This window comes from Cryptomeria japonica, chromosome 1 (genome assembly GCF_030272615.1).
Source record: "Cryptomeria japonica chromosome 1, Sugi_1.0, whole genome shotgun sequence".
NCBI lineage: Eukaryota > Viridiplantae > Streptophyta > Pinopsida > Cupressales > Cupressaceae > Cryptomeria > Cryptomeria japonica.
Genome location: NC_081405.1, coordinates 659645183 through 659664089, shown reverse-complemented (window position 1 = coordinate 659664089; position 18907 = coordinate 659645183). Strand labels below are relative to the sequence as shown.

The following is an 18907-nucleotide window of genomic DNA, read 5'->3' as shown; positions in this document are numbered from 1 at the left end:
TATGTCAATTTGCCCTTACCGTGCCCAAGGAATCAAGGTTTCCAGTGCAAACAAGGAGAAAAAAAGGTGTCTACGGAGAATTTCGCTCTGGACCCTTTGGAAGGGTCAGGAGAGAAATTCACATTTAGGCTCAAATCTTGACTTCATTCCTCACAGTTCTCCATCCAAACAAGTGTTTTGCCCTCAATAATGCCTAGGAATGAGTTAGTTCTAAGTTTGGGTCAAACTAGAATGTCTTATGGAGAATTTCGCTTTGGACCCTTTGGAAGGGTCAGGAGCAAAATTTGACATTTTGGTCTCTCTGTCAGGATTATTTTATGGAATATAACATTTAAGTATAAGAATACTTTAAGTTATATTCCATATATACTGTCAGGATGTTTGAGAGTGGTTTTGGACCTCCAGGAGTTATAATGCAAAATCTAGTTTTTGGAGGATTCTTCAGTTTTCTAGACCTAGTCAAATTTTAGGATCAGGAAGACATTCAAGACTTAGCCAAATTTTAGGGCATTTGAAGATCAGGATGACATTCCAGACTTCATCACTCACCAACTTGACCTAGCTTAGACCTTCAAGGATGATACTCATTCACCAAGCAAGACACAATTAGCAACAAGAGCAAAACCAGGCCCTAAGGAAGACTCTCAAAGAAACCCTAATTCTAGGGCCCCGTGGACTCACCCTGGCTCAAGCAGAGCCTGCCATCCTAGTGATCCTTCTGGCAACACTATGCATGCAAAGGCTAATAGACAAACCCTAAAAAACCTAGAAAAACAAACCCTAGAAAGCAAAAAGTAGGGGTCCCCATTTATAATGGGGTGATTTGTGAATATTGTTAAAGCCCAAAAGTGCACCCGAAAACTAAGCTATTAAAACCTAGCACTTTGGGATAACATGGGAACAATCATGAGTCTGTGGGTAAACTATTATTATGATTGGACCTTCGGATAGGCCGGTTCCTGATATTGATGGATCACCTATTCTAACAAGACTTTGATAAAAGCTTTTGGGGAAATGGGAGAGGGAATAAATAAAGATGAAAAGGAAACTAACAACCTAAATAGGGTGATACACCATATGATCTGAAAAATTGACAGGGGAATTCTTCTAAATCCACCAGTTTTACACATATAACATCTTTGAATCTAAATCACAAAAAATGTTTCATGCATAGGATCATTACTCAGAAAAATTGAAAGGAAAAGGCTTTCACAAACAATTAAATTGATAAATCACAATGCATAACTTGTGATGCATGCATGAGACAGAAATTTCAAGAAAGGTTATTTAATAAATAACACAAAAATTATAATTACTCTCAATCACACAATGAAAAATAAGCTCAAAAATATGAAGGCATAAACTGATATTTTTATTGAATTCATTGTCAAAACTATGAATGGGTTACAAGAAATCTCTGCCAAACTTGAGAAAAAATCCAGAACCCCTTCAAACTGAAATCCTTGCTTCCTTTATGTAAAAGGCCTTCCAAAGGCAAGGATAAGATGACTGCAAGTCAACTGAAAGCCTCCTTGAGTGATCTCCATTTGAACATGTAGCTTGATTGTGAGGCTGGTTGCAAGGATAGCACCAGTCAAATTCTGCGGCTAGATTGTTTTGTGTAGGGACGGTATCTCTGACTGCATTCAAAGGTGCAGGTGCATGAGGCCTATAAGGTCTTTGATTGAGATTCTGCCTATTTCCAGCAACATTATTATTCTGATATGGATGCCTATTACCTTGGTATTGGCCTTGGTTTGGTTGCTGGAAACGCTGACTTACAACTTGATTCTGAGCCTAATAAGATTGTCTAGTCTGAAACTGCTATTTTTTAAGGTTTACAAGCTCATTGCTGAAAGTTTGTAGCAATCCTTCAATCTTTTGTTGGCTGTTCTTAATATCTTGAAGTTCAGGAGAAGGTCCTGCAACCACTATCTCTTGGCTAGGAACAGTTGGCAAAGGATTGAATGGTGGTATACTTAATGGCATGTTAGACTGGATATTTGGGAAGATAGGCATTGGATGCCTGGGTGCTATTTTACCCGCTTGGATAAGACTATTCTCAACTCTCATAGAAATACCAAAAGGGGCAAAGAGACACCCCCCATAGACTGTATCATTACTGATATATCACTATTTAAGCTTTTAAGATAATATAAAAAAGCATGATCAGCTAATGGTATTACCGAAACAGGAATCCTATTCCATGTCCTTTGTAAACGGTTGTTGAAGTCCATCATCTGCTCTTGAAGAGCACGTTTGATGGTGGTCAGCTGCTCTACCAAATACAGGTGATCAGATTTGTCTTCAAAATGTTTGGTAAATAATTCACCAAGCCTATCCCATGAATTAATTGAAGCTACAACCAACGTTCTGTACCACTCTAAGGCTTTACCCTTGAAGGATGTTGCCAACAATTTAACAGCCACATCTTCTTCAGTAACATGATGCACACTAAATAGGGAAGCAACATCTCTTATATGATCAATCACTGTAGTTTGACTTTCACCAGTAAAGTTAGGCAAACTTTTAAGTGCTGCCAATGGCACATCATGATGTTGTACAAAGTTCAAGGGGCTGCCTTGATCAAAAGGAACAAATGCATGCACTCTTGGGAGTGCCATTATAGGAAAAACAGGAGGAACAACAACTGTAAATAAAGGAACAGCAAGTAAAACAGGTGTTGTAGCAGATGTAGTACTTACTGTCAATAATGGAAATGTTGAAATTTGAGGATCAGATGTTCCCGATCTGCAAGTTGGACTTGTTGAATGCCTGATTTCCTTTCCTTTAGATGATCTTCTTCTCCTTCTGTACACCTCAAAATCAGGTGTTGATAACTGAAAATGATTCAAAGGCTAAGGAAGTGTTCTTCCTCTTCTCCTAGGAGGCTCTAGCTGCAAATACTCAAAAGAACTTGAGCTCCTAGTCTAGATCTGTCTCATAAAATATGAAAAACACTGATCTTTTCCACTCTTTTCACAAACAGAGTCGCCAGATATACAAATATATCAATAAGAACAATAAAAATCTCTGACCTTAGTAGGAAAAGGGTCCCACAAGGCGTGCCAAAACTGTTAAAGCCCAAAAGTGCACCCAAAAACTAAGCTATTAAAACCTAGCACTTTGGGATAACATGGGAACAATCATGAGTCTGTGGGTAAACTATTATTATGATTGGACCTCTGGATAGGCCGGTTCTTGATACTGATGGATCACCTATTCTAACAAGACTTTGAAAAAAGCTTTTGGGGAAATGGGAGAGGGAATAAATAAAGATGAAAAGGAAACTAACAACCTAAATAGGGTGATACACCATATGATCTGAAAAATTGACAGGGGAATTCTTCTAAATCCACCAGTTTTACACATATAACATCTCTGAAACTAAATCACAAAAAATGTTTCATGCATAGGATCATTACTCAAAAAAATTGAAAGGAAAAGGCTTTCACAAACAATTAAATTGATAAATCACAATGCATAACCTATGATGCATGCATGAGACAGAAATTTCAAGAAAGGTTATTTAATAAATAACACAAAAATGATAATTACTCTCAATCACGCAATGAAAAATAAGCTCAGAAATATGAAGGCATAAACTGATATTTTTATTGAATTCACTGTCAAAACTATGAATGGGTTACAAGAAATCTCTGCCAAACTTGAGAAAAAATCCAGAACCCCTTCAAACTGAAATCATTATTTCCTTTATGCAAAAGGCCTTCCAAAGGCAAGGATAAGATGACTGCAAGTCAACTGAAAGCCTCCTTGAGTGATCTCCAAGTCAAAAATATCTCCAAATCCGAGTAGAGAAAGAAACCCCCACAAAAAGGCTTCAAACTCTGCATAAATGTGTGAAATCAGGTGTAAACTCTTGGTCAACTGAAGGTTGACTCATGAAATACTCAAAATCAGGCTTTAACTACTGGAGAACTAGCTCAAACTCATGGATAACTGTATTTTAAGCTCAAATTCGACCCCAAATTCTTGAGATAACTTCACCTCTTTAGGATTCAATATTTTCCCTCCATATGCATATTGGGAACAAACATTAAAGACACAAATAACAAATACTAATTGGATTTATAAATTATCCAATTAAAATATTCATTTTACAGTTTTCATGTGTCTATGGATGAAAGATATTGAATTCTAAAATTTTAAAAGATGCAAAAAATTCAGTTTCCTTATAAGAATGTTACTAGGAAATTTTATTGTATGCAAAATAATTAATTTGAATATTTATTTATTAAATTAATGTTGCTAGAAGATGTAAAATTTTTTACAACATTAATCTAATAAATAAATATTAGAATTAATTCACATCTTTTTTTTTAATTTTAAAAAGTCTTTAAAAGACTTGGGGTTTTAAAGCCTCCCCATGGCTAGGCTAAGATATCATATAACATATAAGTGGGAGTTTGGAACTCGACCACCATATATTAATTACCTTGTATTATAAAAAATGCGATCCCATTAAAATGGGAAAAAGCAAGATAAGGGGGAATATAGCGATGAAAACCTAAAAATCATTATTCATTTTGCATTGTAAGTTTTGGTGAAGAGGAAAACGCCGAGATGCTAGGGTTTGGACTGAAGAAAAAAATTCAGAGAGCTGCGTGATGACTCCTTTTTGGCATCTTTTTGGGACTTAAACTGGTCTGCTCCATGCTTGGAATTGAAAGGGGTTTTCCTTAAAACCTCGACATTGCTCCATTTTTTGAAATATGAAAGGTATTTTCGAAGATCCTCAGCAAAATTTTCCTTTGTTTTCAAACTGCGAACTTGGCATTTTGATATGAGTTTTGTTTGCATTTTCTGGAAAAGATCTCTGCATTTTCCGGAAAAGAAGCTACATAACGGATTTAGCTGTTTCAATTCTTGTTATCTCTGCATATTGAAAAGAATTTGTGGTTTTTTGCGTTTGATAGAAAAAAAACTCTGCACTTTTATGAATAGAACTCTGTAATTTTCCTGTATCACACACCAGCAACTAAAATGTAAATTTCTATATTTATTGGGAAATTTCCATACTATGCGTTGGGTATATCTTTGCCATGAATGAGGTCTCTGCAATTTTCTTGGTTTTCCATTTTCTGGCAAAATTTGAAAAGGGAATCTCCGCAATTTTTTTGGTTCTTTGCTTGCATTTTTTGGAAAAGATCTCTCTCTGCAACTCTTTACGCACAAATTTTCTGCAAATTTCAAAGGCACAAAACATTGATGGTTTTTTGGTTTCTGTTATTTCTGTACTTTTCTGAAAAGAAACTCTGTAATTTTCATGTATCTCTGCTTTTGAAAGGAAATTTGGGGTTTTTTGGCATTTGATAGAAATCAATGGAATAATACTTGATTTCACTATACAAAATTTCTGCAAAAAATTTTCCACGTAACCTTGTCGATTCTCTGGTTTTTTCATTTTTAGTGAAATTTTAAAGAAGGAAACTCTATACTTTTGTGTGTTCTTGTCGTGGGATCTTTGCAATTTTTTTCTTTTTTGGAAAAGAAGCCCTCTCCTCAACACTCTACGCATAGAATTTCTGCAAATTTCTATTTCTTATGACATTCTCTCTTGCACTTTTGGCACTGTAGCATCATGTCCATTAGGAGATTTACCTCTTTTGCAATCTTATTGAATGCCTGATAATATTGTTCAACAATCCTCAAACTCACAGCCTTCACTCCACCATTTAATTGAAAAGATTATGAAAGCATTCTAATTCCCTTTACTGTTGCATTAGAATTAGCTACTATAGCTTCAGCTTTACCTTGTGCTTCCAGTATACCTGTGGTTTTCTTTCCATTTGCAATATTGACATTTGCTTGGCATATTCCTTCAGACTCCAGAACTTGGGCTCTCTTTTTATGTTTTGCCTCTGCCTGCATCTCCATGGCTACCTTTACACCATCTTATGCTTCCTGTATATACCTGCAAGTACACTCTGAACAATCATATGGTTTCTATGAGCTGGGCTCAACCCTTGTGGGAGCCTCATTTAATCCCACTCATAATAAAACCTCTGAAATTTGCAATTCTTTTACCTCTCTTTGCACATTAAACAAACAGTTAGAAAAAACACTAATTCTCCAAGCAATGAGAATGACCTTTTCTTATTTGTCTTCCAAGATGTTTATTTTTTTGTCAAAAAGGGATCTTGATTAAATAATGCAAACGTATAGGCAAGATCAATAGGAATTTTGTCATTGCTTTGATCTCTTAGATCTAACCCACTTCACTTTTTGACTTTTTCAGGACAAGGAGGAGATTGGAAGAGAAAAGATGTCGGGAATGCAAACCTACAACTTCGAGAGCAGACTTATGCCAGCCATATACCCCTAGGCAATGGCTGGTTCCCTTCTTATCTCCTCTATGCATTTGTTTTGTTTAATTCAGCTTTTCTCCTTTGCATAGGAAAATAAGGATCACTCTCACGGTCTTGTGTGAGAGAAAACTTATTCTGTAGATTACTTTTCTCTAAATCCCTTCAACTGTATAAAATACAAAGAATTTGAAAAATAATTGAAAGATTTTTCTAAAATTCTCTCATGTAATTGTAATCTTTACTTTGGTACTTGAATTTTCCATTAAATTGTAAATATTATGAAAATCTCAGTAACAAATACGTCACAACAAAACCCTAGCTAAGTGATCTTAAATAAAAATTAAAAATACATAAATAACCAAATGTGTCTCAAATTTAGATTTAAAACACTTTCCCTAGTGTCAGATATGAAACGAAAAAACTTGATTGCTTAAAACTTATTCTAGATTTCAGGTTCAGAACACTAAAACTATAAAACATAATGTTTCATAGATAATAATTTGCATTCCATGTTTCAGATCAAGATTGAAGTAGAATGCATAGCCAACTTCTAATGCTTGCACTAAAAGAATCTCAGATCACTTGAGAGAAAAAAAAAATCTAAAGAAAATAATACAAAGTGCACAGTCCATGTAATACCATCTGCTATTTTCTGTGTCAACATTGGTACAATAACGCCCGAATAAGAATCTCCTCCAATGTATAGTGGATTAGATAGAAACTCAGGGTATGCCTCAAACCACTGTATTGTACATAAAAAGCTATGTTCAGCTTGTTGAAATTCTTAAAGTTGATAAATCTTGAAATTCTTTAAAATTATTTTTCTGATAAGATAGAGCTGAATACCTTAGTAAGAAAAATGTACACATCTGAGACAATCTTAAATTCTCCAAAAATGTAGTCTTCAGTTGTATTGGAGTAGGAAAACCCAGTCCCAGCTGGAGAATCAAGAAAAATAATGTTGCACACCTAAGAGTGAAAAACAATTTAAAGGATATGTTACACGGAAGAAAAACAGCTGTGATACATGACATTCAATGGCACACAAGAAAATTAAGAATCTGCTCTGCATTACAGTAATTGTTTACAAATAAAAGAGTTAACAGTACATGAAAACAGATTATAGAGATCCAAGTTGAAAGACCCAATCTGCAAAGAAATATTTAGGGTTATATTATAGTCTAATAGGCCTTATTGGCCTGAGTAAACAATATAACAGATAAAAATGTGCCATGGAATTCTAATTAAAAGTTGTCGTTAAAACTTTTCTAACAGAAACAGGAATAATGGATCAGACCTTAGTCCAAGAGTGTGGATTGTCGATAAGTTTGGGCAAATCCCCAGTGTAATTGAGATCAAAATACATTGGGCCTGCAATAAGTGAAAGACAATTGCAATCAAAGTCAATATATAAATAGAAGAAAAAAGACTACAGCAACCATTTTAACTATGCATAAAGAATAAGGAAAACCATTGGAGTTACTTCAAGTTATCAGTATGAATACACCCGGGACATAAGTAAACAACCTATTTATTAGGAAAATGTGAGAATTGCATATAATATGTTCAATAGATGAGTTTGAAAGTAGCATCTTATATCTGGACTGTTGTGTTACTAGGCACTGTTACATCTTATATTATGTAAGAGGAAAAAGAAGGATTCAAGGCACTCGATATTAACTATAGAATTCCTGATTTATATTCTCAATCCTTAGAAACATGGGGCAAGTGTGGAACCTTGTAAATAATATTGGCCGATTTAAAGAAATGTCCTTCAACTGCATGCCTATTTCCCAGCTTGCCTAGTGTTGATATGAATTTAATTGGAAAATGTAAAACCATTTTAAAAAAATGGAAATGCTGGAACATTAGTAAAGAAAAAAAAAGAATGGTAATTCAAGTTTCCAATTAACTAACCAATCTCATAGGCAAATCCAGTGAAACTTGAGCAACCAGGACCACCAGTAAGCCACAGAAGAACTGGGTCTTTGTTTGGATTTCTTTCAGATTCAACAAAATAGTAAGAGAGAGCTCTACCATGAGTCTCACTGATTGTTATATACCTGTAATATAAAGAATATATTATATTGATGTCCGGAGATGATAAGAATAGTTTAATGGGACTTGAAAGTACAACCGACAAAAATAACATGAGCAAGCAAATTGGAGCTCCAAAAAGAAGCTAAAGTTTAACTGAAAGCACCTCATTGCCGTAAATGGCTACTCATTTGATAATTCAATAAACGATAACCATTAAAGAATCGTATGTTTCATCTCTCTTTTCCATGTCAATTTGTTACTCTGATTCTGAAGATGGAAAGATCAATCTTTAGTTTATGGATTCAATTAGAACTTCTTTTTGGTATTATTTACATAAAAAAAAATCCTCTCTAATCATATATAACTAATCCATATATAAATTCACTGAAAAGCATATACTCTTTAAATACAATGCAATCAAATAATCAAGATATCTCAAACAACTTCAATAAGTAGAAACTTGCACCGTTTGGTGTTACTGCTGCAACTCAAAGTTTCTAAATTAACAAAGTTTTCTACTGGAATGACAACGGTTATTTTTTCAAAATCCGCTAAAGGAAGCATCCCTGATTCCCTGATTAACCTTGTATCATCATGTTGTCCTCATTTTTTGTTTCCAAAAATGAAGGACCACTATAGTGAAACTTTTATGAAAAAATGAAAAAATGTACTCTATGGCATGCTTCCCGAGGCAGAATTTCGACTAATCCTTGGACTGGCTTAATCCTCAGTTCATTCTCGAATTACGTTTCGAATTTTGTCCAATTCTGGGTTCGTTTGCTATGCCTTTCCTTCAATTTTGGGTTTTAAAACCCAGACTACAGGTGGAGAATTTTCTTCAAACTGCAAGTTTTAATGATATTCATTGTTATGTTCTTTGTAGGGGAATTTTTGATCAATTACATGTGCACTTTTATTTTAAATATGTCACTTGTAATTTATTTTAAGTTTCCCCTTTAATGTTTTTATCTTTTTATTGTTTTTTGGTCATTTTTAGTTAAAATAGGGATTTTTTTGGCTCAACTGCAAGTAAACTTGCAGTTTGTTCAAAAAACCCCTACTTTAATGGTTTTCACATGTAATAGGGATTTTAAATCCCCATTACATATGTGCAAGTGTTTCTAACTTGTTGCAGGGATTTTATTTCCCTTTTACAAGTATTTTAAACTTGCAGTTTGCTCCAAAAAACCCGATTTTGCCTTGCAAATGCATTTTTGACAATTTTAAACTTGTCATTTGTCCAAAAAAACCTGATTTTGGCTTGATAAGTGAAAAAGTGAAAAATTAAACTTGCTATTTGTCTTTAAAAACCCGATTTTGGCATGTAAATGAAAAAAGTGAAAATAAAACTTGTTATTTTCTCTCTAAAACCCGATTTGCTTCATTTTGGGCAATTCGAACTTGTCATGTGTCTCCCAAAACCCGATTTGCATGAAAAATCGATTTGTTGAAGATTTCAAAGCAATTTTTTGTGGAGATTTTTTAGGGAGGAAAGGCGTTTTTGCTTCTACCCTATTTTCATGCAATCATCAACATCTTTCATGCCAAATGGAGGTTATATTGACTGGTTTTTGGAGCTAAATCAGCAAAAACGTGGTTCTTTTAACCCACATTTTGGGCGCTTTTTACTTCATAATTTGCAGTCTCCTTAAGCGTTTTGCCTTTCTCTACCTAGGCATGGAGGGTGAGAGGATTTTCGCACCATTTGATGATGCCATTGGAGTTTATAATGGTGGCCACGTGATTCCCTTTGGCCACGTTCTCAACCTTTGGCAGCGTTTTCAATCATTTGGCACCATTGCTTCTTCTTCTACCTTAGGCGTTTTGCTCTAATAAACTTGGATGCACACTCTCATTGGCATTTTGGTCCTCCAAGTTTAAGATTGCTGCTATATTTGGGGCATTTTTTACAAAAAACGTGATAAGGGTTTGACATTCCGGATTGCTCCTTTTCACCGGTTTTGCTTCTTCATTTCAAGAATTGTTGCATTATTGGAGAAGCATTTTGCATTTTTAAGAAAGGTATGTTCTCTTTCCTTTCTTCCCTTCATTTTATTATTTTCTTGTTTTCTTTATTTTTCATTATTAGTTGCATTTTTGGCATGTGATGTTCTTCCCCAAAAAATTTGGTTTTTGTGAAAGAAATCTTCCCCTTGAAATGCAATTGTTGAATTGCATTGTTCTTCTCAAAATTCCCTCTTAACTTGTATTCGGGATTTTTAATCTTGATTACAAGTTCGCTGAAAATTCTTGTTCTTCCCCTACGGTTAAGGAATTTAATCATTTTTGGTTAAAATTCCAAGTTTGAAAAGTGTGAAATACCCCTCCCTTGCAAATTCGGGTTTTAAAAACCGGATTACATGTTGAAAAGTTCTTCCCATTTTCATGAAAATGTCTTTCCTGGATATTCCCATTTCTATCCATTCATGTTCCCCATATCCGTACTTTCCATTTCTATCATTTCCCGCAAGTCAAAATCTCATTTTTCGTCCATTTCTCCATTTTCGAATTTACAAGTGTACTTGTATTCGGGTTTTAAAACCCCGATTGCATGTATGTCCTTTCCAACTTGTATACTTGCGAAAATTCTCCCAAGATCCGAAATTGGTCAAAGTCAAGATTTTCCCATTTCTACATATTTCCCCTCTTCCTCTCACAAAATCGTCAAATTCAAGAATCAAAGTTTTACCCATTTGAAGAAGGAAGAATGATATTTGCAGCTGACTATGATGTTGCCTTAACTCTTTTAAGTCTTCATCACAGCATTCCAGGTTCACAATCAATGTCAGATTTGCCAGCATCTCCAACTCCAAAGAAAATGAAATACAAATATGACAAATATCAGAATGAGGTTGCACCTTCCCAGGTTTCTTCTCCTTTGGATCGCATCAGGGACACGGAAATAGGGCACGTTGATATGGCAGAATTCATCAACAGGGTAGAAGATCCACAGGATAACAACTTGCAGCGGCTGTTGGACAGCCATATCCATTATGCATCTTCTTTCCTAGTGGCTGCCCTAGAACCTGAGTTCGTTCTTGCATGCGCCCATCATTTTGACAAAGAGCCAAAAGTCATCAAAAATGATGATGGTGAAGCTATAATTCGTCTTGATCTGGATACAATCGAGAAGGTCTTCAAAATACCTCCTGCACCTGTTTATATGGAAATCACCAAAGAAAGTGCAGCAGAGTATTATGTGAAAAGGGAAAAAGATTGCAAGCGACACATCAATAGGTGGATCCAAGAGCCACGTCCTTCCTTCTCAAGATGGGCAAAGTTGTACCATTGTGATTTCAAGTGGGAGATAGGAGACACCATCACTCTTCTCAGCAGGATGTTGGGCCTTGAGCACTCCAATGTCTTTGAGCCATGGATGTATCAATTCATTATGTTCATATGGCAGTCGCATCACATTTCATGGGGTGAAATCATCAACGATGCTTTGTGCGAACAACTTGCAGCAGTTCCTACCACTATGACCTTCTTCATGAATTCTTATTTGGTATATTTAGTAGCGTCACTTAGACACTTTCCAGGTCTTTCTACCAAAGGTGATCGCTCGCTTATACCAGTTTGGGAATATTATGACCAGTTGCCATTGAAACCTAGCAGACTGCATTTCAGAAGAGTCCAAGATGCATTCTTTGGATATTTCATGTGTCAATTTGACATGGATCTCAGAAACAAAAGAGTGTCAGATGAAGCATGGGTCAAGGTGTCTGAGTATGGGTGTTTATTCCTGCAATTTCCCACCTTCACCTATATGAGGATTGGATGCTATGATGGTCAGCCATACATGCTTCCAAGATACCCAACCGATAAGATAATTCTTATGGAGTTGGGAAGACAGATTATGGCTGTTCACACTTTTCAGTCTGCTAGACATAAGGTTGGAATGGGGATCTCTAACACAAACCCATTGAAAATTTCCCGGTACTCCCTTGTCACATCTGTGAAGGCTAAGGCCATGGAGGCTGAATTGCAGGAAATCAAGCTTAAGAGGTTCAAACCTAGAGCTGATTTTGATTATAGAGGTATGAAGGAGAAGATCAAGAAATCCTTTGTGCATGTTCATCGCATTGAAGACATCTGGGTAGATCTCCGCACGGAAGCCGAAGTTCTGAAGATGGATTACTGCAGGCTCACTGTTGAGCAAATTGTTGACTTGAACTTGGCGGATATTCCACAAGGGATGATCGACAATGGGTATATACTTGATCCTGAATACACTTCACGAAGGGTTGAGGAAGCTCCACTTCCTTTGATCCAATGGTCACACAAGGAGTGCGTCTCCATCCTTGACAGATTTTAGCCTATCTTGGCCAACACTAACGCATGGCTGAAAAGTAATGCTGTTAGACTTATCAAAATCAAGGTTGATAAAGAAGATGATTCTACAGGGCCTCTTGGATGGAAGTCTGAGATTCAGATTGATAACAAGGAGGGTGCTTCATCTTCAGGCACAAGGATCAAGTTACGAGTTAGTCATGCAGTAGTGCTTCCTCATGAGGAGATGACTACTCGTGGGAAGGAGAAATCACGGTTCCATGTTCGGGTGATCGATCTGGATAATCCAGAAGAGGGGCAGCAATCTGATGACGCGCCTAAGTCTCCAGTTTCAGACTCGCCTAAGTCTCCAGTTTCAGACTCGCCTCACAAGGTCATTCCTCCAATTTCCATTGAGATGCCTCTTTCTCCTCCTAATTTGCTCATAGATGAGTCTCCTCGGAATGCAGTTCCCATTTCAGCATACGAGCCTTCTCCTGATCGACAACGAGAAAGTGTGTTGAAAGTTCCTGAAGATAATCCCACTTGCATTCAGTTATCAGAAATTGATACTTCCACTTCTGGTTTTGAAGAATTCATGAAGCAATCTTCATGTCCATTCGTAACTGAGCAAACCGTGGTCGCTATTCAAACAGATATTCCTCCCAGGGTGACCACGGTAATTCAAACAGAAACTGCTTCTCCTTTGCCTACGACTGCTACTAGAAGTGAGTTGATGACTTTGCCTCCATGGCTTAGTTTTTTCACCCCGAAAAGGAAGAAGCAAGAGATCTCACCTGATGCCTTTGACTACCAGCAGCTCAAACAGTCCAGATCCAAAGTTGCTAAGAAGGCAAAGACTATCTCTAGGGTAACTGTTGATAGCAACAAGATGAAAGTAGCTGAAATTGTGGAACCTATTGCAGATAAACCACTTGATGAAATGTCAGCTGCTGATTATAAGGTTACATGGGTAGAATTGGGCAAGCAAACACATGAGGTCATTAAACATGGTGCTGAGTTTTCTGTTGCTTCACTAGTGCAAAGGTGTGATGATCTTCTTGCGAAGAAAGACAAGCTAGAAGAAGAAAAATGACAGCTCATGGCAGCCATTCATAAAATCACAAAACTTGCTGCTGAAGGGAGTAACTCCATAGGTTCTTTTGGTTCCCAAGAATCGATTCGTGGAGTGGAAAGGGCTGCTCAGAAAGTACAAGCACTGGATTCCTGGGTTGATCAGCTTCATGATCAATGTGTACAAGTGGTAAAAGACATTTTTCAAATAATGTCTAAGTTGGAAACCATTGAGGAGAAACTAGATCAGACTTCTAACACTTTCAAAAAGAATCTGGAAAGTGTTGAGAAAAGTTTGGCAATCTGGCGTACCATGCCTCAACAACAGCTGAGTATTTTGCAGGAGCACGCCATCATCTCTTCCAGGGTCATGTACTTGGAATTTGAAGAACTCATGGAAAACAAGACCCTTGTTCTTAAATCCCTCATTGAGGAGATCAGTGATGCAAGGAGATTCCGAGATGAAGTCTATCGAGGTATTGTCTCACATTGTGAAAGGGCCTCTTGCAATATAGTAACTCAGGATGGAGAGCTGATTCCAAAAGAAGAAGTTCTTGCTGATTTACAGATGAGGATTCATAATGAATGGAGGATTTTTATTTTTTTTTCGAACAATTCTCGGCAGCTTCAATTCAAGCATTGATGAAACACCAAGCCTTTTTGCATGAGATCCAGTCTATCCTAGATAAAGACAATTCCGCGCTCCTCCGCTGTCATGACACTATTGTGAAGACTATGGTTGTTGCTAAGAACACCCATGAACCAAATCCCAAGGAACTACAAGCGAGCATCCAAAAATTTCAAGGATTCATGTCTTCACAAAATACAACTTAAGTGTTTTTCAACACTTAGTTGAATTTTCCCTCTTTTGTGATCTTTAGTTGTAATTTTGTTTTGACAAGTTACATGTAAAAGTAATTTTTGTAAAATGCAAGTGACACATTACTTGCACTTTTGTAATTACGTGTAAGGCAACTACAAGTTGTGTCCAATTAGGACTGTAGTTGGAATAAGTCTTAGTTAGTTAGAGTAACTCTTAGTTAGTTAATGAAGTCTCAGTTATTTATTGAATGAGTCTTGGTGGTTGAGAGAATCTCTCAAGTTAGTTAGGATCCTCCCACCTTTTTCTTAAGGCTCCTCTTCTATAAATACTTGAGAGGTCCATTGTAAATATATCTTTTGGAAAGCAAGCAAAAACTCTGCCAAATTTACAGCAAGAAGTCTTTGAGGTTATGTATGTGGATTGAAAGTTTTTTAAGAATAATAAAGAAGGATTACTCAAGTTTTGAGTCTTTGAGCTACATGTTTGAGTTTGAATCTTTTTATATCTTCTATGCAAAGTGTTTCTAAAGGAGCTTAGTCCAATCTGATTTGAAGTCTTTGAGCTGCAAGTAGAGAAGATTAATTAAAATAGGAAAATCTCTAGAAGGAGCAGCAAGTCTTTGAGCTTGCGTCTATTCTTGAGGAAAATTACTATTTGATAAGAAATAGCAGCAAGTCTTTGAGCTTGCATTAGTTCTTGTCTTTGTGTTAAAAGAATAAATTATTCCAGTCTTTGAGCTGTTGTCTTTTATTCGTTGTAAAATTTAGTATAGCAAAGGGTAGATAGGACTTCCAATAGTCAAGTCTTTGAGCTTGATATTGTTGTCCCGTCCCGAAGGAAGTGACGGAAGTCTTTGCGGTTTCAGGAAACTTCATTTCCTTTCTCTCATTTCACTTGAAAGTAGTTACTATTGTTCATATTCAATCGCTATCCTTTTCTGTGAAGAGAAAAGGATATTGTCTTTCTTGAAGAAAGAAGAAAGATTGCTGTCCCATCCCATTTTATTTTCCAAGTTGTAGTTAGATAGGGGGAGCCTTCCCTTAATTAGGAGAGTTTTTACTCGTGTGCTGTGGTTGAAACCACAATTTTGTATATTTCCCCCAAGTGTACAAAATTTTCAACCAACACATCATTTGGTTTCCTTAACAGCAAACAACTTCTTCAATTTAACAATGTTCTGCTATCTGAAATCAGTCTATTATGATTTATCCATAGTTTGTAGGAGACAAGAAATCGTACTTATATGGGAGATGGAGACAGTTACTTGGAGATAGCAAAGGCTAAAAAAATTATTTAGTTGGCCCATAGACCAATCAATCTATACTGAACTTTATTTGTGACTGAAGAAAGTTTCACTTGAATCAAATATGTGGCATTCAAGTTTTTGTGAGTGTTCTTTGTAACTGTTATTATGCATGTGGGCTCACTAATTCCACAATTGCAGCTCATGGAGGAGGCGATTGCTCACCTGCTGATCAGCCTGGTCATGCAAAGCCCAACATAAGAGAAACCTTTAATTCTCATGAGAATCTGGTGTCTCGTCTTCATTTTTGTTGCCACATTCCCTGAAGGGATATCTCCCTGTTTTTTCATAAGGAATCATATATTTATTTCAACTGGCCTTCAATTTCCAGGAGTCATATTCTTGGTGATGGCCCTAATGCATTTCCTTACTGATTCTGCAGAAACGTTTAAAAATTTGAAAAAGAAAATTATCCATTTGCATGCATGCTCTGCATTGTGGGATATCTACTTACTATGCTGGGACACCTGATTGTTGCTTGGATCTGTGCCAAACAAGCAACAAGAAATAGAAATTATCCTTGTAAAGAAGCCTGTCCGGTTGTTCCTTTTCCAAACAATAGGTAGTGTAATTTTTATTCTCATCATCCATCAATTCTATGGTCCATTTTGTAAATGCAGCTGTCCATAGAGAATGTATAATATATGCATGTTGTAACTACCAAATTGTCAAGGACCATCCCTTGCACATGATAGAGACACAAAATTCAGCTCTCAGTAAAGTGGAATATGAAACTCCAACAATCAAATTTGTTTTCTCAATGCAATTTTAAGAACTTTTTAGTGTTTTTTTTTAATTAGTTTGGATTTTGGTAGAAATTTTTGGAAAGTGAGATATTAACATGTACATGAAAAATCTCCAAAATTTATGTATCAATCACTCCGATAATAGATTTGTTCACAATCTATTGGTTTATGCTATGTAATTATTCAAGAAAAAGTAATCCATACATGAGAGGAGGTGAATATGAAGGCACTACTAGATAGTTTGGTTTCTATGGGAGACAGTTTATTGCTGATATTAGCAGTTTTCTTTCATTCTCTCTTCGAACAAATTTTTTGTCAGGCTTGTAGGAAATTTTTTTACTGTTTAATGTTGTTTATAATTGGTCCATGAAAATGGGCATAAATCTTCCTTTTCCTTGAACCAAATCTAATATAAAAATTGAATTGTCTCACATTGAATTTTCTTTGGAAGAGCTTAAACAGCCACACATTCAAATGTCCAACTTAATTGAAATAAAATGATCTACTGTTCTTTTAGGCTTAAGGTAAACAGACCTTGTTTATTGGATTTCGGAAACCTAAAATAACTAAGGTTTAGCTGTTTAAAATCTTCTCTACTAATGGGTTTGATTTCAACTAAAGATGAAATTACTACTTGATGCTTACTGAGTGACTAAATTTTTATACTGTTGAATCGAGACATATAGATGATAAGATAAGGCTGATGGTTAGCACCTCTAATTCCTTATGATGATGATAACATAATGAAAGAGGTAATTCAACTGATTGTGGATACTTTCCAGGATCTTGATGATATCAAAAGTTCTCAATATTCTAGAAGGGTTGCAATACTCAAACATTTGATGAAATCAGATTGAATTACATTATGCTGGATTTGGGAATGAATGATTTCATTTACAGAATGTTTCACCTTTTCTTTGCTACAATCAAGAAAGAGAGTGATGATGATGTTATTGCAGCCATGCAAACTATTATGGTTCTGACTACTAATGAGAATGACGGTGTGCCTCAGTCTCTTTTTTCTATCCTATTGGTAAGCAGGAAGAAGGGGAAACATGGAAGCCTATCAGTTAAAGAGAAATTATCTCATAGGTTGATTAATCGGTGTGGAAAGAAGCTGAAATCTTTCTTGGATAATAAGAAGCAGGAGGTTGAAGCGAAGTTCATAGTAAAAAAATCTGATGCAGCGATTGCTTTGAAACTTGATGAATATAAGACAGAGCTTCAAGACGATTCTTTGGTCATACATGCAGCTATTGAGGATGAGGTTGTGCATGAAGGAAAGGACAAAACAACAGACTTGGATCCTATTTTGGATCCATCCAGTAACGATTCTAAAACTAGTGACTTCCTTGATGTTTCTAGTGGAGTAGATATTGATGATGAGTTCACTAATGTACCTTCAGATGATGGTCATGGAGAAAGAAAAAATGACGATGTCTTCAAATCAGCTTTTGATGATCCCCTATCACATTTCATTTATGATAGCTTAGGTGGCTTTGGGTTTGACTTCCGAACCAAGCTTATGGAGAGGGATGTTTATGATGATTTCAGTACTAGTGAATTTGAGAGTGACTTGCCATTCATGAGGAGCACAACAAACATATATTCTTTGAACAAAGCCATCAGTCCTTTGACACATGGGATCCGGGTGTGTTGGTACCTAAGTATGATGGGGATTCTACGTGGGATGAATTTCCTTTTGATCATGAGGATGTTTTAATTTAAGAACACAATGTGTGCATGAAGGATGGTATTGATGGAGTTGATTTTAAATGATGATATTGAAATCGAATTTGATTTATTAATTGATGAAGCTGAAGTTGATCATGGGCCAAATGATGATGATAGGACAAGCTTGAAAGAGGAGGTACGTGAGACTTGGGGCAGCCATGGAGACAGAGTTGAAAGGTATGGGACTAATTCGGATTTCTACATACAACATAACAATAGCTCATCACCTTTGTTCACTCATGATTAGAAAAGCCAATTCTTGGTAACCGTTGAAAACGAAGTGTAAGTTTTATCGAGATTGGATGGCACACATGGAGAATTTAATACAAAACACACCAAGAGACCATAGTGAGTAGATAATTTTCCTTGCTGATTTGCATAAGGTTAAGAGAACTTTGGAGGAAGTAAAATCTGCCTACCTACACATGATCCATGATAAATATTGGCTATCAAGATTGCTGATGAAGCTTTGATTTTGTACAAAGAAACAAAAACTAAAGTAGATGAGCTAACTTTTGGGCTTAGTGAAACTAAGGATTCCTTGAAGAGTATTCAAATGGCCCTACAAGAAGCAGAAAATCAGATCGTT

General features: G+C 36.1%; 1 protein-coding gene and 1 long non-coding RNA gene across 2 annotated transcripts in view; one reads left to right on the top strand and one right to left on the bottom strand.

Moving 5' to 3' along the window:
* Nucleotides 1–18907, bottom strand: part of LOC131050478 (serine carboxypeptidase 1) — a 159869-nt gene that overhangs the window by 129556 nt on the left and 11406 nt on the right. Inside the window, exons 2-5 of the mRNA XM_057984671.2 lie at nucleotides 8247–8392; nucleotides 7627–7700; nucleotides 7176–7298; nucleotides 6969–7071 (exon numbers count right to left, since the gene is read on the bottom strand). Coding sequence (XP_057840654.2) covers nucleotides 6969–7071; nucleotides 7176–7298; nucleotides 7627–7700; nucleotides 8247–8392 — 446 coding nt within the window. The remainder of the gene's footprint in view (nucleotides 1–6968; nucleotides 7072–7175; nucleotides 7299–7626; nucleotides 7701–8246; nucleotides 8393–18907) is intronic.
* On the top strand, nucleotides 4468–6545 carry LOC131050479 (uncharacterized). Its single transcript, XR_009106955.2, has 2 exons — nucleotides 4468–4740; nucleotides 6260–6545. It is a non-coding gene; the product is annotated as an uncharacterized LOC131050479 (long non-coding RNA).